This window comes from Xyrauchen texanus, chromosome 48 (genome assembly GCF_025860055.1).
Source record: "Xyrauchen texanus isolate HMW12.3.18 chromosome 48, RBS_HiC_50CHRs, whole genome shotgun sequence".
Lineage (NCBI taxonomy): Eukaryota > Metazoa > Chordata > Actinopteri > Cypriniformes > Catostomidae > Xyrauchen > Xyrauchen texanus.
Window position 1 is genome coordinate 5,721,935 of NC_068323.1, and position 23,433 is coordinate 5,745,367.

The 23,433-nt window shown below is 40.6% G+C and overlaps 1 protein-coding gene across 10 annotated transcripts in view; it reads right to left on the reverse strand.

Moving 5' to 3' along the window:
• Positions 1 to 23,433, reverse strand: part of LOC127639891 (unconventional myosin-IXb) — a 45,914-nt gene that overhangs the window by 14,613 nt on the left and 7,868 nt on the right. For 6 of the 10 annotated variants that reach the window (XM_052122197.1, XM_052122194.1, XM_052122193.1 and 3 more), the window contains exons 2-17: positions 19,699 to 20,595; positions 10,729 to 10,823; positions 7,069 to 7,131; positions 6,614 to 6,713; positions 6,124 to 6,224; positions 5,877 to 6,006; positions 5,604 to 5,693; positions 5,396 to 5,512; positions 4,851 to 4,985; positions 4,652 to 4,773; positions 4,426 to 4,567; positions 4,113 to 4,308; positions 3,527 to 3,602; positions 2,488 to 2,580; positions 1,547 to 1,660; positions 292 to 331 (exon numbers count right to left, since the gene is read on the reverse strand). In XM_052122197.1, coding sequence (XP_051978157.1) covers positions 292 to 331; positions 1,547 to 1,660; positions 2,488 to 2,580; positions 3,527 to 3,602; positions 4,113 to 4,308; positions 4,426 to 4,567; positions 4,652 to 4,773; positions 4,851 to 4,985; positions 5,396 to 5,512; positions 5,604 to 5,693; positions 5,877 to 6,006; positions 6,124 to 6,224; positions 6,614 to 6,713; positions 7,069 to 7,131; positions 10,729 to 10,823; positions 19,699 to 20,535 — 2,451 coding nt within the window. In that variant the 5' untranslated portion in view covers positions 20,536 to 20,595. The remainder of the gene's footprint in view (positions 1 to 291; positions 332 to 1,546; positions 1,661 to 2,487; positions 2,581 to 3,526; positions 3,603 to 4,112; positions 4,309 to 4,425; positions 4,568 to 4,651; positions 4,774 to 4,850; positions 4,986 to 5,395; positions 5,513 to 5,603; positions 5,694 to 5,876; positions 6,007 to 6,123; positions 6,225 to 6,613; positions 6,714 to 7,068; positions 7,132 to 10,728; positions 10,824 to 19,698; positions 20,596 to 23,433) is intronic. The other 4 variants (XM_052122204.1, XM_052122196.1, XM_052122195.1 and 1 more) reach the window with 3 other exon arrangements.

A 23,433-nucleotide genomic window follows, 5' to 3' on the forward strand; every position in this document is an offset into this window, starting at 1 on the left:
AGTCATAAACAATCATGGCTATACTTTACACATTCATAAATGGTGGTGGAAATGAGAAAGTACCAGCTGTGGTGTAAATGATAACAAGTTAAAGGTCTTGATGTGCATATTCAAAATGCAGCTGCTTCGACATAGGTGATAGCAGTCTGGTACTGAATTAAGTCGATACTTCCAATTCTGGCATAAGTTGGCAAAATGCCACAAATCGCTTACGTCACTTTTAATGTCAAACAAAGGGTAGTGTTCGTTAAAATATGGACAATATGATTCAATCCAGGAATAAAGCTTTACCTTGGGAATGAGCTGCTTGCTCTTTTGGGATTTGTTTTTCCTGTAAGCAGAAGAGGAAGAGCATTGATGAGATAGGAAATTAAGAAATGCGGCGGGTTAGTGGAGTGAGTCATGCACTTGCTGGTTGGAAGCGAGTAAGGGCACCTACACTAGACAAAGCTCTGACAGAGCATTTGATGAATAGGGAATGTGCAATTTGCAATGTGGAAAGAGTCGTTAAAAGTTTGAAATCAAACATGAATACAGCAAATTGGATTTTCGAAAGCGGTGTCTGAAATTCTTATTGGTCAATGGATGCCTACGTCAGGGGTATGCTACAGCAAAAGTTCAACTTTTCTCAATGTAAACATTGCATGACAGGAGTATCACTTTATGCCCTTGTGACGCACCATTTCTATTGAAATGGCAGCAGCATTCACTGATGCTGCGGAAACACTAGTGTGTAGATGCTGTAGAGGCGAAAATGGATTCAGAAAAGATGGGAACATCAGGGCAGGGAGGAACGATGGAAGTATCTCCTAAATGGTAAATGGTCTGCACTTATATGTCGCTTTTTTAACCTTAGCGGTTTTCAAAACACTTTATACTGTGAACTCATTCACCCATTCACCCATTCACACACACTAATGATTGCAGAGCTTCCATGCAAGGTGCTAGCCTGCCATTAGGAGAAACTTGGGGTTCGGTGCCCTGGTCAACCCGCTCTACCTCCTGAGCCACAGCCGCCAAAGAGGACCAGCCTTGTAGTTTGAAGCAGTTTTGATGTCTGTAGTCTATATAAGCAATGATTTTGCAGCTTTCAACACCTCATAAACATTAAAGACAGGTGGGTCTCGGGAACCATTAAGCTCATGCAGCTCATGTTAGCATGTGGCTAACATTCTGAGCTAACACACTAATGAAGATCACATTGTTTTTAGCTCATAAACTCACCATTCTTTAAACATACACAGCTAGAAGCAACCGAGAGCCATCTAAAATTAATTGCCAAACTTGTTAGATGGGTATTATTAGAGCAGGGTTAGGGTGGTTGTGTTTATGCAGTAAATCAAGGCTAGCCGACAAGTAACACTGCAAATTTGGTAAAAGTTCAGGAGCAGTGAACGTTTAGCTCAGAACGTGCATTTCAAAGTAAACATTCTCTGAACCAAGCTTAAAGTGCCTCAAGCGTTGGTTTCGATGCCAACTGACGTCAAGGGTCGGCGAGGTGAACGTATCATTTCTGGATCAGAGGGGAGCTGGCGTTCAAACTCACTGGAGGGCGTGGCGCGGGAACCGCAGGCGACCCCATGACTTCAGCAGCTTGCGTGGATCTTCCCCATCCAACTGCAAGTCCTTAATGGAGTTGATGATTTGGTCGTGCATGTCCCTGATTAAACCCGTAGTAGAGGTGCATTTTGGGAGAGTGGGGGAAGGAGACAGAGGAAGTGAGGTAAGACAGATGGAGAAGGTAAAGGACAGGAACCCATCACCAAAACGTTATTAGACTTAGGGAAAAGCAAACACCCTCCACCATGTGTGTACAAGAATGGGATGGGTAAAAGGATAGTTCGCCCAAAAATAGAAACCTTGGTATTCCAAGGTTTGGAATCAGGTGACTTTCAGAAATGTAATTTTTGGGTGAACTATTTGTTTAAACTTCAAATTAAAATGCTCTTCGTACATATTGCGTGAGTGCCGTGGACATGCACTCAGAGGAAAATGAAGCTTCAGTCGTGACTTCATGCTGGTGTTACTCTGGTTTGGACCTGACGGGCTGTTGAACGGGGGCGGCGGCTTCGCTCTGTGAAGACCTGAATTCATGCACTGGCTCACTTACCGTACAAATCAGAACTACAGGAGGTCAAACCGGTTGAATTTGCAGTGGAGGCTGGGTACGCAATGCTAACAGCGTTTCCTCAAATCAGGAGAAGGAACCCACTTCTATAATAAACGTCTTTGAGGGAAACTTTATGGTTTCCTTCTCACTCAGAAGCACTTAGGGTTAATAAACCTCAAAAGGTCCAAAACAGGTTAATGCAAACTCTGGCTTGCTCTTTGATTGCATAAAGAAAGAATAGCTCACAGTGCTTGCTTCTGGATTTCATGAACGTCTGAATGTGGTATTTGAGTTTGCTTAGAATACCAGAAACCCAGCCTCCCCGAGCTGCCAAGCTCTCCCTGTCTGACCTCAATGTTCCGCTCAAGTCCACTTACTTCTTACTCTCATAACTAGTAAAGATGTCCTCAAAAGCCTCTAGAGGGCGCTCCTCTGAGTGATCAAAGGAGAAATCAAGCATAGGAGCATGGCTGTAGAGAATAAACACCACACACACACACAGTCACTCAAGGGTGAACGCCACCAGCAGGTGCTGATCTATGACCAGATTCATTGACCATACTGTTCACAGAAACTGCTCACAGATCAGAAACTGACGGAAACCCTTAAAGGTATAGTCCACCCAAACACGAAAAGTCTGTCATCATTTACTCTCCATTTTGTTACCAATCACATGACTTTCTTCTACAAACTATGATGTTTAACATAATGATCAGGCTAAATTAGCAGGGTAAAATTCTGCCAAACATCTTTTTGGTAAAGCATCATAAGGGTTAGAACATGATGACAGAACTGGGTGAACTATCCCTTTAACAACCACCTGAGAAAAACAATTGGGATTTTGCAGGAGCAAGTATCTAACAGGGTCAAGCTGCAATAATGTAGTTGTGTAAAAACGAGGCTGTCAATCAACTAAACTTTCAATCAAATAAGCTGATTAATTAACCAAATTATTTGCATATATATCAATACTTAGAGCCCCCAAATAAACATAACCAGCATGTAATAATATGTCAAAAATAAATAAATAAAAATTCAAGTTCTTATATTGTGTTGCTTGGCCAGGTGCATTCCTTGCAATTGCAACTTGCAAAAAAGTGCTTTGTATTTAGGGAGGTATTTCAAGCTAGAATCTTTCTAATGGTAAAAAAACCTCATAATTAAATGACACATTTCTATTTTCTAATTACCTGTACAGAAATACAGTGTTAAACTGACAGCCCTAGTAAAATCCCAGTGTTTACGATTCCTTTAGGAACCATCGTGCAATGTGCCTGCAGTGGACAGAGCATGGTCACATGATCACCTGCTACACAAAGGCAATGAAAGGACAGTAAGAGATTGAGTTCCTCACAACACATCCTTCTCTTATTCTCTCCTCTACTCTACTCAGAGCAGTCTGTGTTCAGATCTTACCGGTACATCCTCTCAATGGGCACATTCGCTTTCTGCAGCTCCCCGAGTGGCACTCTGGAGTTTGGTCGCGCCACACCTGTACATACAGATACATCGACAACACGGTGCATGGTTAAGGCTTTATTTCAACGTGCTAGGATACAATCCACCTAAAGCTGGGTGTTATATTGAATATCCACAATATTTTCATATTTTCCCAAGGCTAAAATCATTCAAATGGTGTAAAAGCATGCCATGATTATTTTTTATCGATCATTTATTGCATGTTGTACACCATTTTGAATATCCTTTGAACAATGGCAGTTTGATTATGTTTGTTCTTCTGATTAAGGGGGGGTCATTTGTTTTTAGCTAAATTGCCCAACCTTAACTCTACCAAAAAATGGTCATTCACTTGCCATTATATCCCTTCCAAATTTATTCATCTTAAAATCCTACTAAATATGACTGCTTGCGTCAATGGGCAGCTTTCTCATGTGCAGGCTATAAATAACACTTAGATTCAGACTTAGACCCTGAAAATCCAAAGTTTTGGACTAATCTCAAGCTAATCTGAAAAGATCCTTAAAAACGCTCCATGCTTTACCTGCAGTTTTGGCTGCCCATTGTCGTCCAGCCTCGTTAAAGGCTGCCAGTGCACGGATGCTAGCGCGTAGAATTCCCCAACGGAACATCGCCACCGGATCCATCCCAATCAACTGCCGGACGTAAGCTCGGTCACTGCTGCGCAATAAAGCCACAATATCCGGCCGCATGTGATCCGTGTTCTTCTCACGGAAGTCCTATATTAAATTAACAAGCAATAGTTTGGTCCTTAAAGCTGAAGTGTGTCATTTATCCATCGTTAGTGTCACCAAACAGACACTATAATTTTGGTCCTGTTGTGTAAGCGCCTTTACCGCAATCTGGTACTTGACCTTCCCAGCGAAGTGGCGAATAACGAAGGCTGGTTCCATCACTGGAGTCACCACAAAGTAAGAGTTCTGCTGATGCTGCTGTTTGAACTTTGCCAGCAAGGTTTTATCAGTGGCGTGAGGAAAACTACAAAGAAAGAGAGCTGAATATGTAAACACAACTGACAAATCAAAGGTAAATTAAGTGAAGTTGTGCTGGAAACGGTCTTACTTGCTTTCCTCGTCGAGTAAATAGAGGAGTCCAGTGGGTTTCTTGCTGATCAGGTGAATACAGCCAACATTATCAGTGTAGTCGATGTTGTGCCAGGTGATGCCCTCTGCCTGATACTCCTCCTATAGATTAAATGGACCGTAAATCATTCAAATGACCACTGGAGGAGTTTATGAAGATTTTTGAAGAACTCGCTAACCTGTTCAAGTTTAAAGATGTGCTGGTTAAAGTAATACTGAAGCTGCTCGTTGGCATAGTTGATGCAGAACTGCTCAAAGCTGTTGGTCTTGAAGTCTTCGAAGCCGAAGATATCAAGCACACCAATGGACAAACACTGAAATGACGCAGAGAAACGAAAGAATATAAATAAGTCCTTAAACAATCCTTCAAGTAATTCTGATTGGGGGGCAAATAAAACTTTTTGGCCAATCTCAAATGAGCATGAAGTGGATTTTTATATTGTGTTTCTACAGAGAATGATGGGAAATGTAGTTTGGTGCATGAACCTATCGCCCGATAAACCCGCTGAATGAGTAGTTAAAATAAAAATCTAGAATTTCACAATTGCAATTTCAACATTGTGTTGGTGTTCATGTGCGCTCATTTGGTAAATACGATCATTCCAACTTGACTGAAGCAGCATATATACAGAAAAAACATAAATAGATTAGCGGTTATTATCAATTCAACACTGACTGCTGCTATATCTGTTCTCCCAATCCTGAGATGCACATCGTGACTTACGGAAACTGACTCCTCCATGTCTTTCTTGTTAAGCAGTGCGTGATTGATTCGCAGGACGATCCAGTCGAACAGGGCACTGTAGAGCGACTTCGCCATGGAGTCTCGTGCCGTGATCGCCTGAGGAAATGCCATAGTGTTAGCCACAAAACATCTGAAGGTTTCAATGAAACCTGCAGAGCTAGCGGTGTATCAAAAAGGATGTGCATACCTCACTGTGACTGTAGGGCAGAATGAGTTTGTCATTGACGGTCACCGTTTTCCTCTTGGTGAGAGCTTCCACCAACATCTCCTCTTTAACCTGAGAGAAAACCCAGACAATTGTTTGTAAAATGGGCACATTTACCATTTACCATTTAATAACAATTTTCATTGAGTTTCCAGCAAAAAGACTATATTGTGATACCATTACCGTAATTTAACATTACTCGTAACACAATGTAAGATTTTGGTCATACTGCCCATCACTAAAGACTGTATTTACCTTTAGCAGGTCTGAGAGGGTGGAAAGAACCTCCGGAGGTCCCACGTCCAGACCTTCTTCTCTGCCTGTCGACTTCTGACTGTACGTTACGTTACCCAGATACAAGATGGCCGACAAGACAGAGAATATCCTACAAGAAACACAACAACAAACGTAATGTCTCAGAGACTTCATTTACTCCTCCTGAACATAAATTAGGAACGTTGATCAAACTGATCAAGTTTTGTGGCTTGAAAAAGCTACTAACTGTTTCTTGGTGGCCGGTAGGAAGCCGACCATCTCCATGGCCTGCTGCAGTCGCTCAAAGTCATGCTGCAAGTCGTCTGCATCTTCTATTGTAAAGTTTTGCTGCAAGCAAATATCAAAAAATTAAACATTGCAATTTATGTGATTTTTCACAAAAAGGCAAAATTGATTAATAAGTGCCATTCTTCCCAATGAACACTTTTCGCATCACGCATTTCTCCTGAAGCCTTTTTATCTTATCTGAATGCGAGTGATCAAAAACCAAAGTGCACTTGCAGTGGTGCTTGCCCTAGAAGAACTCGCCTCAACAATGTTTATGTTTTGGGTGGTGGTCAGCGCATTGCAATGCAGTTGCTGAGGAAACCAAATACTTTGATACTGGGATATGAATAGTCATACTTCTTTAGAAAGCACCACTAATGATGTGGAAATATCAAAACAGTGTTCTTTATGTCAGGAGAACTTGAGGATTATCAGATTAAAGTGTTTACCTGCTTGAGGTAGAAGTATTGTTCAGGCAGTAGGAGTTTGAATTCTCTCCGTTCCTCCTCTGACGCGCCCACCAGCAGGTAATAAAACACATGATAGTTCCTGTATGAAGAGGGAAGGTCAGTCAGGCTATTGTTTACGTGTATGTGTGAGCGTGAGTGAACTGACTCATACAGCCGTTTGTGTGAAGCGCAGCACGGGAGGTGCCCATGTCTGTTTTTCAAGCTGTGCTATCAGATAAGCATTAATGGCTCATACAGTGAGCTGATAATAGTGAGGTCAGTGATGCAGAACGGTGTACGTGTGTAAGAGAGATGTATTGACAGATAGACATATCGGTGTTTCTGATTTTCCCTTTCCACCGATGGTGGAAAAGGAGACATTTTAACAAAGTACAATATCGTCTTCTACAATTTCTTCAAGTTCATTGAGCCACTTTCTCACGTTCACGTTTTACCTCTCGTTCTTCTCTCTGGACACCAAGCGAGACTTCTCCAGCAGATATTTCTCCACCACGGCCCTGAAAGACGAGAGAGAGAGTGTGAGAGAGAGAGAGAGAGAGAGAGAGTGAGAGAGAGAGAGAGAGAGAGAGAGAGAGAGAGAGAGACAGAGAGCCATGAAAACGTCAGAAGCTCTTTGTCATAAATCCGAACTCCAAAGAGCTCAATGTCAATCAAAAGGTCATTTGAGACAGATGGCCTAAACAATACTGTCCGGATGACAAAGAGTGTCAGGCTGGTAGAGCTGTGCGATGATAGGCAGCTGTTTTTCAGTGTGTCCAAAGAAAAAATCAAGAGCTTAATTAATTGCAGGGATATTGTAAAAACACAGCTGAAGTTGTTTTAACACAGCCACTCATAAGAGAAGACAAACAAACCTTCGGTACGGTATTTTTGACTAAAAGCTAAACGCTTAAATGGGCAAATCCAATAACCTGCACCGAGCTTCAAAAACAACACTTAACTATTCCAATGAAGTCTGTAGGAAGTGTCTAGTGTCCACTTAATGACCAACATCCAATGGAGTGTAGCACAGTAGACTGACCCAGAGAACAATAGTGTGACTAAACATCCTTTCTGCTCTCATGTCATTTTATTGACCTCTCTCAACTGTATTACACATGCTGATGGCATATGTTTAGAGAGAAACACAAGCATTATACAGTCACTATGGACTCTTTTGTTGACTCAAAGCACACTGAAAAAAAACAAACGTTTTGTTGGTTCAGCGTGCGAACATAACTTATGGAAATAATTAGCTAAGGTAAACTTCATTAAGGTAAACTCAGTGTTCGCTATGGTGAAATATATATATATTTGCTTTACAGTGAGAGAATAAACACTATGAATACTAAATAAAAAAAAACAGAAGTAAAAAGAGCTGAAGCATTACAGTAATGAGATATTTACCCCATGCGTTGGAAAATTTATTTAATTGTCATGAAAATAATGTCACGCTGCCACAAGAAATACAATAAAAAAAATCTTTATTTTAGAGTATAATCATTAAGTATACCGGAAATTGGGGGCCTGGGTAGCACAGTGTGTAAAGACGCTGACTACCACCCCTGGAGTCACGAGTTTGAATCTAGGGCGTGCCGAGTGACTCCAGCCAGGTCTCCTAAGCAACCAATTTGTCCCGGTTGCTAGGGAGGGTAGTCTCACATGGGGTAACCTCCTCGTGGTCGCTATAATGAGTTTGTGCACGGATGCTGCGGAGAATAGCGCGAAGCCTCCACAAGCGCTATGTCTCCGTGGTAATGCTCTCAACATGTCACGTGATAAGATGCGCGGATTGACGGTCTCAGACACGGAAGCAACTGAGATTCGTCCTGCACCACCCGGATTGAGGCGAGTCACTAAACCACCACGAGGACTTAGAGCAGCGTTTCTCAACGGGGGCCGTACCGCCCCCTAGGGGGCGTTTGGACAGTGTTGGGGGGCGGTGTGAACGAGGCAGCAGAGAGGGGGGCGCTCAGGCACAAATGGGGGGCGTTACTCAGAGGTACTCAACAGGCGGCCTGCACAAAAATCTTTTCAGCTCTTCTCCTTAGCCTATGTCTTCGTCTTGCTCGGATTACTTCTGCCACTTCACCAGGAGGATATGCCAGGAGAGCCGCTTCCTAAGTTACACATGCTTTTAAGAGGCGGAGAATTTTCAGCGCAAAATAGAGGCGCTTTCACCGGCTTTTTCTGTACATAACGCTGAATACATAATTAGGCGCAGTTTACGCTTCCCTCCCATCTATTTATGTGACACTCACACTTTCCCCTTGTCCATCCCATGAATGCATATGCATGACACTGAAAAGCGCATTTTGCCATTTTCAATTGCGACAGGCAATCTATGCTTTCAACTCGGTGCGTCACGTTCGTACATACCTCGCCATGGTTTTATGCGCACTTTGCGAAACAAATACGCCTGAAGTGGGCGCAAAAGCGTTAGTACATCTGGCCCTGAGAATTTTAATTGTAATGTGATGATCGGGTGCAGATATCTAATCGGAGAAAATCATTGGTGATGGTGAGTTTGTTTTTAACAGCTGATTCGGTGACGTTAGAGCTGATCCGCGCATCTCTACTCTGCAATGTGTAATTGGCCGATGGGAATAATAAAGTCATAATAATATAAATATTGATTTTATATTATTTGTCTTTTGCAGTTATTCACCTAGTATATTAATATTAACTTAAGCTCTCTCCCTCGTGTCCACGAAAATCAGGTCTGCTGACCTGCAACAGAGCAATAGCCAGGTGGTCACCCTACATTACTCACTGTTATTCATCACAACGTTTAAGCCTCTGACAACTCATACAATGTTCATTTGAATGTAAAATAAAATTATGTCTGTGCAAATTAATGAATTCATATTTAAATGTTGCTAATAACCCACTCGGCTAGTTACCGGCAAATGATCTCCATAGCAACGCCTAAAAACAAATGCCGCAGCTGTCAGAGTGGTAGAAATGACCGTTTGTAGGCTATTCAAATTTGAAGCCTAGTATATATCGCCTAATTGAGTGCTGTGAACGACCGCTGCTTTTTCATTGGCCATTTTGGTTAGTTACGTTATTGTTCACGTGATTGGTTCATCTTAAAAAAATTTTGTGTGAGCCTGAATTTGTTTGAATTTCTAAATACATTTGAAATACCTTTCAAACAATCCATGTGTTTTTGCATTTTTTTCCAAACACAATATTACTCAACTTGAGGCTTTTACATGTAGTTTATACAATAAGAAACTTCTGTTTCAGTTTTTTTTTTTACCAAAAACTCAGGCTTCAGGTATCAGTGTTGCAATTGTTTGGCTGTAATAGTATTTCTGAAGTGTTTTTGTTTTTTTTAGGGGGGCGTTAATAGGATCATGAAGAGGTCAGGGGGCGTTTGTTCAAAAAAGGTTGAGAACCACTGACTTAGAGGGAATTGGGTGTTCAAAATTGGGGTGAAAAAAAATTCTAAATATTGTAAATTACAAAAAGCTCAATCTGGACAATAAAGTCACACAATGCCACAAAGAAACGGTCCTAAAAATTGGCTAAGAGGACTTAAGAGCGCATTGGGCATTCCAAATTGGGGAGAAAATGGGAGAAAATCTAAATAGCTAGATTGTAATGATTTTGTGTGAATTGTATCGTATATTAGCTCTGTTTGAGGGCTAAACTTAACAGGGAACCAGTTCGCTAAAAGCTAAAGTAAACATTCAATCGATCATGTGAGTGGAAAACAAAATCAGGGTTTTTTAGAAAGACAGTAAGACGGACTGTGTGTATTTGGAGTCCGTTGATCAGAATGAACCATTAACCACAAGATGTTCAACATTGATATATACTGGGCGAGGAACCATCTCACTTCATTTCTCATTTTTGTTTATAAAGCGTCTGTCAGTGTAGAGGAGGAAATGATACATAGGACTGAAGCATGACGTATGCAGTTACCAGAGTGACTGCGGCAGAGGTCAGGGTGTGGGAGCTTCAGAGACACTGATAAGACGTTCAAAGCAAAGACAAGAGTCACACACCCAACTAAAATGCCATGGATTCCCCATGCTGCAAGATCTGTACAAACATGACACTTGTAGGACCCACAAATGAAAATAAGCTGAAATGTAGATACTCACCCTCGCACAACTCCACTGTCCAGATAATTCACCTGAATGAACTTTCCGAAACGGCTCGAGTTGTTGTTGTGGGCGGTCTTTGCGTTGCCAAATGCCTGTCAAGAGTAAAGACAGGATACATGACTTAAAATATACCATTTGTTTTGCAAGACTTATTTGTACAAATATCAGACTAGTGATGTCACGGTACCAAAATTGCAGTAGTTGGTACCGACACCATAGCATACAGATGCTAATATGATAATGTGCTACTGAACACCCATTTAGCCAATTTAAAAAGTTACATTTCAAATGTAAATAAATGTAAATAAATGCATGTTTCCTTCAAGGGTCTCTCAATCAAGGATGCATTGCTTGAGAGTCAAGTAGCACCCTACTTAAAATCTGATTTATTTTTAACCAAATACTGTTTACCTTATATTTTGAAACATGCTTTTATGACGACGTGTATTTTTTGCCGTAAGCTTCACTAATTCTGGATGAACAGCGACATGAACTTTTAAATCCCGTCTGAAATCTCGTCTCTTTACACTGGCCTTTGAGTCTGACAATCACAATTAGGCTGCTTTAGTTGGGTCTGCCGGAACCAGAAACATCGTTCATGCTCTAAAACTCTGCATACAATTGAATGGCATCTACGCTAATATTATTCTATTTGTTTCCATGTCATATCCTGAGGTTACCAGAACCGGTTGGATCCAGCTCCATTCCTGCTTCGTGTTGGACTACTCGATCCCTACATGTATCTGAGTGACGACGACTAACTGCAGCCGGTGCCAGCCAAACATCACTTCAGTCTATTACGATGGACTTCAGAGGATGAACTGATGCCAACTCCAACCATAAGACATGGGATACTTCATAAGACATGGGATACTTCATATGCCATTGCCTGAACCTTGGATTTAGGATAGAACCCACCGAAATTACCAGCCAGGATGAACTGCGATGCACCTCACTAACCGCTCCCTGCATCACATCGGTATAATGATGGACTACACTCTTGAAAGGATTACATAGACTAACAATTAATTACCAACAAAACTCTTCATCAGCTGCAGTTACTTTTCTCCATTAACCAACATCTTATGGAGTTTTGTGTTCCTTGCCACAGTCGCCTTCAGCTTGCTTACTGGGGTTATAAATACAATTATTTATTTTATATTTAATTCTTAATCAAAATGTACAATCGTATTTAATCAAACTACACAATGATGATTCGTAGACTTTATAGATGTTACGGTTTAATTGTTATTTATTTTATTAATGCATAATTTCTGTAAAGCTGCTTTGAAACTATGCGTGTTGTGAAAAGCACTACACAAATAAAAATGACGACTTATTGGCTAATTGTCTAAAGGCTTGACATAATTTTCTGGAATTTTCCAAGCTCCTTAAAGGCACAGTTAACTTAGTGTATGTAAACTTCTGACCCACTGGAATTGTGATTATAGTCAATTAAAAGTGAAACAATCGGCCTGTAAGCAATTGTTGGAAAAATTACTCGTGTCATGCACAAAGTAGAAGTCCTAAACGACTTTCCAAAACTATTGTTTGCTTTGGAAAAGCTATTGTTTAAAAGAAACAAATTTAAGTGCATGTAAACTTCTAACTTCAACTATATAAATAATTTGCCTTTTCTCTGTTTTATTAAAGATGTGTTTGTTTCTATATATTTTACATATTATAATGTTTTGTTGTTTCTTTTAAGCAAGGTGTGTTTTTAACACTGTAAAAATATATCTTAGCATTTTAGTATATTATACAGAAAATATAAATCATTTTAATATTAAATCCAATTTCAAATAAGTATACTGATCTTGCAACACAACTATAGAGACTATTGAGTCTGCATGTTAACAAAGCTCGACACACTGAAACAATCAAATCATGTGTTTATGCGGTTTTAAATGCAAATCATTCTAGTGGACTGAAACCAAACAATATACAAAATTTGCATAAAACCACCTGAGTATGTGGGAGCACAGTTATCACATGAAATCACATTACAAAAAAGCAACTGTGATCAGCACCTCCTCGCTTACAGATTCACACCTTCACCAGTCAAACAGACTGTGAGAGCACATCTGTGTACAAATGGCACAGGCCATGACACGATCCCCTGTGAATAATGGGCCTTTGGTGTGGAACCCTCCACAGGATAATGCCAACCTCAGCCAGGGGGGCACAAGTCAGACCCGAACCCTGAATGTGGAATACTGTTTGCCAAGCTCAGGCAACAAAGCCTTGCCACGGGTTAAGTCGGCTCTGTGCATTCAAAAGAGGGAGGCATTGTGCCAGACACCAGTGGAAAACCGGACCGCTCGTTTCAGCAGAGCAGATTGGGAGGGGGAGGGGTACTAACCTAATTAAGATTCCCTGCTGTAAACGTTTGAACCTGCTTCGAAAACCACAATATGTAGTTTTGGGGATTGCTGGAAAAGTATACAGTTCACTTAATCAGGCCAGCTATTTTATAAAGGACAAGTTAACTTGTAAATTAAAATTCTAATGTTGTTTACTCGCCGTCATGTTGTTCTGAACCAGTGTTGATTAAAAAAAAAAATGGCACGTTGATACGTTGGAAAAAGATAGTAGTAGTAGTATGCACACATCTAAACATTAAGGCAGGTGCATGATCAAAACAGGGACAAAAATCATAAAAGGAGAGAACGGCACACTGCTATAGTTAAGTTGTTTACATGCTAAAACAGGTACTGTCTCTTTAAGAAAACAGGCATTGACATTGACCACCACTGGAGTCGTGAGTCACTCCAGCCATGTCGGGTGAATAGCGACACAAGGCAAACTGGTGCGCACTCACGATGTATTCAGTAAGTCATCTGACGAAACCACATATGAATGCGCACAATGCGAATGTCGCCAGCGTCGACTAGATTTTAAATAATTGTCACGATCAATAATGGGCACATTTGCGACCATTTTAGTCGCAGTCTGGAGCCCTGCATAGTCCATGTCTTTTTATCTGACTTTAAAATAATTTCTGAGATTTAACCTCAGGGCACAAATTTACCCTGCGTGAAATACGCTTTTCGGTTTCATTCTATTTTTGATGTCCAATAAGAAAAACAAGAGCTTGGTTTTGTAGAAATCTGTGGAGAGCTGCAAACCAGCAACAAATTTAAGAACTAGTCTAGACAAGTCGACTTAACAATTTTCTCTCTCACTCTCCTATTTTCGTCACAAACCCCTACTTACATCGTAGGATTTACCAAGCGTCCTGTTGCGACATTCAATTAGGGAGATCCTCTGCATGGCTGTCTTTGCGCTTAACAGTCAAACAATTTCCTCATACCCATTGACTCTCACAACCAATCACAAACGCTTTTAAAAAGGCAAGTTTGGATGTGAATTGAACCTTGCATGTTCACAATTCTGACTGCACAAGTGAAATGCTCTGTGGTTTCTGCACATCTCACACTGTTCAATATAGAAATGCTGCTAAACTTTGACAACAGTTAATTCCATTAAAAGGTTCATTGCTGACTTCCCATTTAACAAGCTTCTGTCATTGAAAACATGTCAGATCCCAGTCATTTCAGAGATTATCTTCAACATGTGAACCTGTATTTCCTGGTGCATTCTGTGGTTGAAGAAACATTTCAAAACATATGTAAGGAGGACTTCATTGCAATGTTGCGGAAGTCATGCAGTGACTAATGTTGTAATGGATGCCTCAAAGGCACAAGAAATGCCATTGTCTTATGAGTCAACAATGCTGCTTTCAAAACAGCTTGAGTAGGCACTTAATCGAAAGGTAAAAATCGTAACCTTCAGGAAGAGTCTTGAATCAACTATTACAAGTTTAGATTGAACCCTTTGTCTATATTGCCAAGTTTAAAAATCCTGTCTTACACTGGTCAGAAGTCACACCATTGGTTGAACAAATGTAGCCATTTTAGGCTGGTTTTTGCTAACACCAGAGTCAGAGTTTAAACTTTTTGGCGATTCAACCTAAAAATGGCTTAGTCGTTTTTGCATGCATTAAAACTGTAAATGTTGTCTTAACTATACATTCACTTAACTGGTTCAACGGCCAATTCATAAAACCTAATTCATACAATGTCTCAAATACACAAAGACCCTTTTCAGAGACAGATTTTATGAAAAGGCCAGTAGAATCCTATTACTCATACATAACACTATGGGATAATCACATGAGAGTTAAATATAGCTGCCTATCCTTTTATATTTGGTCTTGTAACAATCGCATCCAAATACAAGGCCAAGACAATCTCAGCATCTCAAGTGAACTGTGTGACTTCATTCTTCATCCGAGATGTCTTCAGTACTAACACAAAGGCAAGACTCTCAACTGTTCGGTTTCCCGTTACGATAATCGTGTTAACTGGTGACAGTGCGTAAGTGTACGGATTGAGTACATTGACACAATAGTATTATTAATAACAAGCACCCTTCATGCAAAAACATGCATCAATTCATTAACTTCCCAAAAAATACATAAATAAATGATTTTTAATGTAAATTGTGCATGATGCACAAGTAGCTTGGTCTACCTCATAAACCAAAATCCAACACATAAGGCAAACACAAAGCCAAGAGATCAACAATGGCCATTAAACAGCCATTACATTTGTGAACTTCCTGAGGAACAATATGTCGAATGCCAACACCCCATGTGCAGAACGGGCAAGGGGGAGCAAAGCCTTTACCGCTACCACTTCCTGTTGCAAAAAAACTAAATTCTGCTTCCTGTAGGACAGATCAACCAATGGGAAGTTCCTGTCTGTGGGTAGCAGATTAATTACTCCACACGCTGTTGTTTGGCGATGTTTGAAAATCAAAGGTGTTTTCAGAGCTGTTCAGATTGAGAATCTTTGTGGATTGAAGAAAAGAAAGAGGCACTTGTATAATACACTTTGGTTTTATGACAAATCCCTTTTTTTTTTTTAAGTAAGAATTATTAGTCTAATTTTATCTCAAATAAAATGAATCTAGAATGAGACGTAGCTAGTTTGACATGTGTGCACTTCCCCTTGAAACCGACATTCTGGCCTGTCCCACCTTATAGGTCTTGATTTTCTCAACCAAATCCACCAATTAAAATCATACAAGAGCATCATAATTGACATAATCTGTTAAATTGATATTACATTAAGAATATCTCTTTACTACAATACTACAAAAATGTAGGCCAATATTTAGCTATACCCCTCATTTTGCAACCGTATAATGCATGATTTTCTCCCCTTAAATCAGGTAAAATACGAACTTTTCTTAAAATGATTGTGGTATTTGATTATGAAGCTCTACCATTCAACCCCATTACCAAAGTTATTGTAACAAAAATATATTTTAAATTTACTTATGAGAAATAAGTTTATCAACTAAACATAATAACTAATGTGGCAGAACGACCCGCCCCTCCCTCTCGTCAACATCGTCCCACCTCTGAGGGCCATCCTTCAGCCAAGCTCAGGACGGGAGTGGCCAGGAGAGAGAAGAGGCTCATAGTTAATAAGCCACGTTTGGGCAGCGGGGTGGAACGAAGCACACCCGATGCGTGTTTGGCATCGTCACGCTGCCAAATAAACGCAGAGCGCGCCTCTTCTCGGGAAGCCGGCTTCTATTCTCCATGTGTGCATCCACGCTTGTCCAGGAGCAGAGTGGGGATGGTTTAGATGCATGCCGGAGCAGCACCCCCATTATTTTTGATTGTTAATCAGGTTCCAGCTTCCTCCCGATGAACGAGAGGCTTGTCTGACACACTGCTGCCAAAACCCGGGACTGGAGGAAGCTGGAATCAGAGATTCCTCGCCGCTGACAGAAGATTGAGACGCCGAGAAGAGGAGTGGTTTGATGGTACTGGAACGGTCCACCAGGAGATGGTGGAGTCTCTGCCGTCTGCCGGGAAGCGGAAGAACTGCTGACAGCATGTCACCCATTTATTCTTAACCACACACAGACAATATTTATCCATCTTTAATCGTGAAATGAATCTACTGATGGGCCCTTTATGAAACTTAAAGACTGAATAAGAAGTACATTAAAATCAATGAGATGGTCCGACTCCCAACTGGATGAAAGTCTTAAAGCTAAATTTGCAACCCCGTAACCTGCAACCCATTCTGCATTTTATATTATTTAAAAATGTTGCTCATTTTATTTTGATGTTTATTGCTAGAAATGTTTTCTATGAATACATTTTCTATTTGCTCCCTGTAAAGTACTAAGAACTTGGTCATTTGCAGGGTTTGTGGCTAAAAGCTCTCCTGTAATCTGATCCTCAATGACGTTATGCCCTCAAAGCCTCTCAGATCTGCACGGCAAGGAAAACCATTTTTGGCTTCAAAAAGGGATTCAAAACTACTCTTCTACAGGGCATTTCAAGAAGAACATACCACATAAATGGGTCAAGCAGCTCATTAAAAAAGCATTAACGTAGATTCATGCTAATTTATATAGTCTGTCTGGAACCTTTTCTAGTATTTAGTAAGCATGCGTTGAAACAAAGGTCAAATATGCATTCAAGTATTTGCTCCAAACAAGCAATACTGTTGTAGGAGGAGATTACGAAACATGTCGCTTGGGTTAAAACAGAAAATGACTGAAAACCAGTCTGACATGTCACTCAATGACAACAGATTCAGAGGCTCTTCTTGTTTACATCCCAAACTTTTACAAGTTGAAACGAAGACAATAATGTGTGCAGCTCCGGAGTCGTTTTACAAAGAAAGAGTATTTCAACGATATTGTGATGCATCAAGTAGTACTGGATCATGACACATATATTACGATGTGTATCATATCCTTAATCACTACCTCTAGCCCTGTCTGGTACATGGAAGTCTTGCAGAAGCAGCCGTAACTTTGCATTGACCAAAGTATCGAAACTTTTATCTGTATATACAAGACACCTGACACTAATATCAATCAAAATATTGTGCCCTTTTTAACAAATCAGCACCAATTTATAGTCTTGGAAAACAAATGACCCAAACTAACTTCATAAGGCCATATAAGGAAGAGAAACTTCAAGATCTGACTACTATCATTGAAAACGTCTGGATGGAGCCTTGAGTTACACTCTCAAAATTCAATTGTGCAGTTTGCAGGCTGATTCTCTCACCACAAACACAAAGCAGCAGGAATATTTTGTGATGAAAATGTGTCTGCCAAGGGACAATAACTTTGCTGACTGTAGGGAAATTACTTCCAGTTTTTAAAAAAAAAACACAAACACAGAAATGAGCATCATGAAAATCAGTCACTTTTCTAGACATTTATTACGACTTGCTCATAGAGTGAACTTTGTTCAGTAAAGGAGGTTAAGATAAGAAAGAAATAAGGCTGAGCATTTTCTCATTACATCATGTATACAAGAAACTTGAAGTACAAATTAGAGGCGTGAGTGTCGGAAGAGCAGTGGGCTGGTTGCAAAAAGATTTGGCTGAGAGATTAATCATAAAACTGCAAGGCAGCAACCAACTAATAGCAATACCAAGACTGCAGGCTTGGAGAAAAAGAAATGAATTATTTCTAAAACAGACAGAACATGATTGAAAAAGTCAAGGAATTTTCATTCTATCTTCATAATACACAGTATTTTGTGCATCGCACATTGTCACAGGACCAACCAAAAAGTCACATTTCTAGTATTAGATGCCGATATCCAAAGTGCAGGGTGGCAAATGACCGATATATACATAATGCAATTTAATGATAGCAAATAAGATGAAGGCCTAAACAAAATTCCAATCTCTGTTAAGTTGATTAATAGATCTGGTCTAACTACAAAGAGCAAACTCTCCCAATAGCCCAACTCCCAATCTTAAACATACCCCTTTGCCCCAACTTCCATCTGAACTGTAACATTTTGACCTAACTACCATCCTAAATGCATCCCTTCACCCTAAATTTCTATCTTGACCCTAACCTTCACCCCAAATCCCATCCTAAACTTACCCCTTCACCCTAACATTCCATCCTAACCCTACCCCTTCACCCCAGCCCCCATCCTAACCACACCCCTTTGCCCCAACTTCCATCCGAACTGTAACATTTTGACCTAACTCCCATTCTAAACATTTCACTTCACCCTAACTTTCTATCCTAACCCTAACCTTCACCCCAAAATTCCATCCCAAACTTACACCTTCACCCCAAAATTCCATCCTAACCCTTCACCCCAGCCCCCATCCTAACCACACCCCTTTGCCTCAACTTCCATCCGAACTGTAACATTTTGACCTAACTCCCATCCTAAATGTATCCCTTCACCCCAACCCTACCCCTTCACCCCAGCTCCCATCCTAAACACACCCCTTTGCTCCAACTCCCATCCTAACTGTAACCCTTTGACCCTCTAGATGCAGACGTACTTGGTATTGCAACATGCGCTATGAAAGTAAAGCATGTTGTGGTCTTGCGTGTCAAGCACAGTCTTGAGGGAAAGCGCTCTGTAAATATCTCATCTACAAAGCTACAGTTTACAGTGAAGACTGTGAGACCTGTGGGCAAGTTATGATTATGGTCATTTCGAGGCATTGTTCAAAGTAGAGTGAATTTCCAGAACCTACAATTCCAACCATAGAGCTATTCTGTAGAAGTCTCCAGCAAGGGTTTAATGTTATGTGAGAAATTCATGCATTTATGCTCTATACTTTAAAAATACTCCATGTAAACACCCTGCATACATTTAGGGTTTAAACGCCCTTGATGTTGTCACAACAACTGCAAAATGCAAATGCATCAACTGACTTTTCATTTACCCTTTTAATTGAAACACTGAAACAAACTATTATAAACAACATGTCAAAGGTTTAAAAACATTTATTGTCTGAGAAGTTTAACTCTTTCAGTCACAGTTAGAAACCTCTTTGAATATCCCTTGTGCCAATAAGTTCTCTAACAAATCTATGTACATTGATCCTGAATTCTTTACATTGCAGCCTAAACCAGTTTACATCAAGGTGTTAATTATCTTACCTCCAGAACTGGTCCAGCACCTAAGATGGTTCTTTCCACGCCGCTGGCGTAGCCCTTTTGGCTCAGAGCCGTCAAACAGTGAATAAGAAAGTTAGTGCTTTGCGTTTTGCCCGATCCACTTTCTCCAGAAATAACGATACACTGGTTGACGTGTTTACGCAGCATGGCATAGTAAGTTACATCCGCAATGGCAAAAATGTGGGGCTCAATCTTGCCCAACTGGTGGTTCTCATACATTTTTACATATTTCGGGTTATAAATGGGCAAGAACTTAAACGGGTTGATTGCAACAAGAATACTTCCAGCATAAGTGTAGATCTTCTTCTTTTGAAAGCGATTGCGAAGGTTCGCCAAGATGCTGTCCTCGTCAAGGACCGGAAGATTGCAGAGGTCTTCAAAATCCTCCTGCCGCGGAGGGAGGAAACCGCGGGCAACCAGTTGCTTGGAATCCTGTTCATTCGCCACGGCAGGCAGGTGCACGTAATGGATGGAACCATCACGATTGCATTCCTGCAAGAGAAAGTAAAATCCTTCATTCCGAGAATGCTGTTCTTGAGCTTTCCGTGGCCAAAGTAGGACCCGTTGCACAGGAAGTTCGGTAGATTCCAGGACCCACTCCTCCCCGCCACACTCCTTCACCTCAGCCAGGACGTAGCACTTGCTGGTGTCCAGTCCGAGGGTTGCTGATGCATCCTGGATGACATTTGCGGAGGTAGCCTCCTTGCTGACTAAGAGTGTGCAACATGATGCCGTCTCCAGAGAGAGCCGTGGGTATATTTGAAGTTCGTAGGCCTTTCCATATTGGCTTTTTGTCCCATCGCCATCTTTGACACTCATTCTGACCCAGGACGAGTCCGTTCAGCATTACGTAGAGCCTTCACAACCACCATCTAGCACCTGGAAAAAAGTTAGCATGGAATTAGCGTCACAGTCTAACAACTACTCTGACAATAAGGAGGACTCAGCAGGGAACTGGCGATATGATATATTGAAGTCTAGCTCATGATATAATAATACTGTGATTATTTATAACCAGTGCAGGAACGTTTGTGAAAACCAGAGCCAATTGTAAGGAAATTACCCTACTAATAACATACTATTTTGATAATCAATTGTCAATTATTTCTTCAATGAATCAAGCAATCACTTGTTTGACTTAAAGATTTAAATATAAATAAATACTTTCATATTTACAGATATGAAAATCAGTCAAATAAGCTGCAAAATATCTCTCAACAGCATTAATAAACACAAGTACGGTGACAAATCTTTACACTTTTCAAAAGAATTGCCTTTAGAAAATGTTGCATTTCCTATATGATTACATTCAGAAGCTGCTTCAAATGCCCTAGACACCTCACCACAGCAACTTGCTTGGTGGCCTAAAATCTCTAGCCCATTTAAATTATTGATTTTATCAATAAGTTGCTGCAAACCAACATGGTATTATTCATTATAAAATAAGATGCAATAATTACATCAATGCTCAAATGTCAAGAGAAAACTACTTGGCTGTTTTTGGCAAATTTATCATTTACAGGCACCCCTATGGCACTTTTCACCTGCACGTTACGGTTTGATTCGACTCTACTCGCTTTACTTTTCTGAGCTTGCTTTTCCACTACAGTTTATTGCCGCCTCAATGTGGGTGGAATTATGGACTGATCGTCATAGCTGCGCTGCCTCTACTGCCGTGACATCATCTTAAACGCAACAATAAACAATAACACGACCGCTAGCTGTTAGCTACTAGCTCATTGTGCTGCATAAAACAGTTGTTGCATGGTGATTTAACACAAGTGTAACAGTTAAATTGGCCTGGTTGTTTTAGAAGCTTCCAGCTGCTCAACTAAATAAAGTTTAGCTTTCAAGAGTATTAGTTAACGTAACAAAACGTACCATTCTCCATCGTCCAGGGCACTCTCCCTACCATTGGATGCCAGTTTAGATAGCGTCCATTTGGTCGAACCACTTCCACATTTTCTTGATGGTTCTGTAGTCACCTAAGTTTTTTTTTTTAACTTTTCCCTAAACTGTTGGTAGGTGGTAGCCGTGTGCGACCAATAGCTGAGACACTTCCTGAAAGAGTTTTTCATATTACGTTGTTTTGTTCGTCGCCAACGAGAGAAACGCACCTCGTTTATTGACCATGACGTGGTTTTGCGCACAGCCATTTCTTTCTACAGTCCGAAAGTCATGTGAACAAATGATACAGTTATCGCTGTTGCTAACTTTAAAACTAGCGGGTTGATGTCCCGTGTCGCAAAACCAGTGTCGCTGGTAGTGACGATTCTCTCGCAGGGTTTTGATGTCACATTTAGTATCGGCTTGGCTTGCTTGGAACCACGACCAAGGTGGTACTAAATAAAAAAGTACCAGGTACTAACCACAGTGTAAAACCCCCAAAAAGCGAGCAGAGTCGAGTTGTACTGTGCAGTGGAAAAGCCCCATTAGTGTACATTGATTGTGTACCATTAATACTACATGTGAAATTTGTTTCAGAACAAATTAAGTCCCTGCAAGGCTCATTCGTCTCAGTTAAATAAATCAATCATCTGAACCCCTGCAGAGCGTGCTTACAAACATAGTAAATGTGCAAGTACTGGAACTTATTGGATGAAACTATTGTCCTATCCCTTATTCTCCATGCAAGCAGAATCTGAACGTATTATCTGTGGCGTCTGATTCAGACTAAACCGCTCGTTTATTTAATCGGTCTAAAGCATGTCCCCGTAATAAACTATGATCACGAGTGGAAATTTAATCTGTGGGGCAAAAAAGTTGTGCAGGAAACTGTGGTCACAGAGTCAGTGTGCTGCCGTGGATCTGCCCCCTTATAATGGCTAGTAATATACAGAAAGTGTCTATAAATATATACAGTAAACAAAACCACAGCTGCTACATTATAAGTGTCAATATCAGCACAGCAGCAGTATACTTGCATTGCAAGCTAAACTGGTCACATGGTTTTACAGTCATTCTGTGTAAAATACAGAGGAATCAAGGGAACTAGAAAACTTTGCAAACACAGTGGTTTAACATGCACTCGGTTTGCACATCGTACTTTGTTCCTGTTTCTTAAAGATATTCACTTCAAATAGAAATGAAAACTGTGCCATAATGTACTTGTCTTTATGTTGTTCCAAGCCCGTATGACTTTATTTCTTCCGTAGAACCCAAAAGGAGATGTTCGGCAGAATCTTAGCAGCTGACTTCCTCAAATCATCATTATGGAACAGTTTCACAGCATCTCTCTTTTAAAACTGATTGTTTTTATACTGTTGATGTAACCGGTCCTAATTGCCCCACTCCGAACGGGACTCGAACCGGCGTGGGAGTTAGGTGCTCTAACAAGGAGGTTAAAGGCTACAGCCTCTAGCGTCAGTCGCTAGGTCACCTATTGTGGTCAGGAAAGTGAGGTTTACACACTGCACAGCTATCTACCAGCTGGCTCCCATTACACTGACAGGTTTTTTTCTTAAATTTTTCTAAAATGATATTATATATTCTTGACATTTTTGGTCAATAACTATATACAAAATATATCGCAATTAGGGATGCCACCAGTCCTGTAAAATACAGGATCGCCCAGTATTTAACGATACAATTATGCGTCCCGTATCTAAACAATTTGGGACACGATTTGTCCCGTGTTTAAGATGGTCAGATGGCATCATGGTGAAATCGCTCCAGAACACTAATTTAACATTGGAGTTGGAAAATGTGCCTATGGTG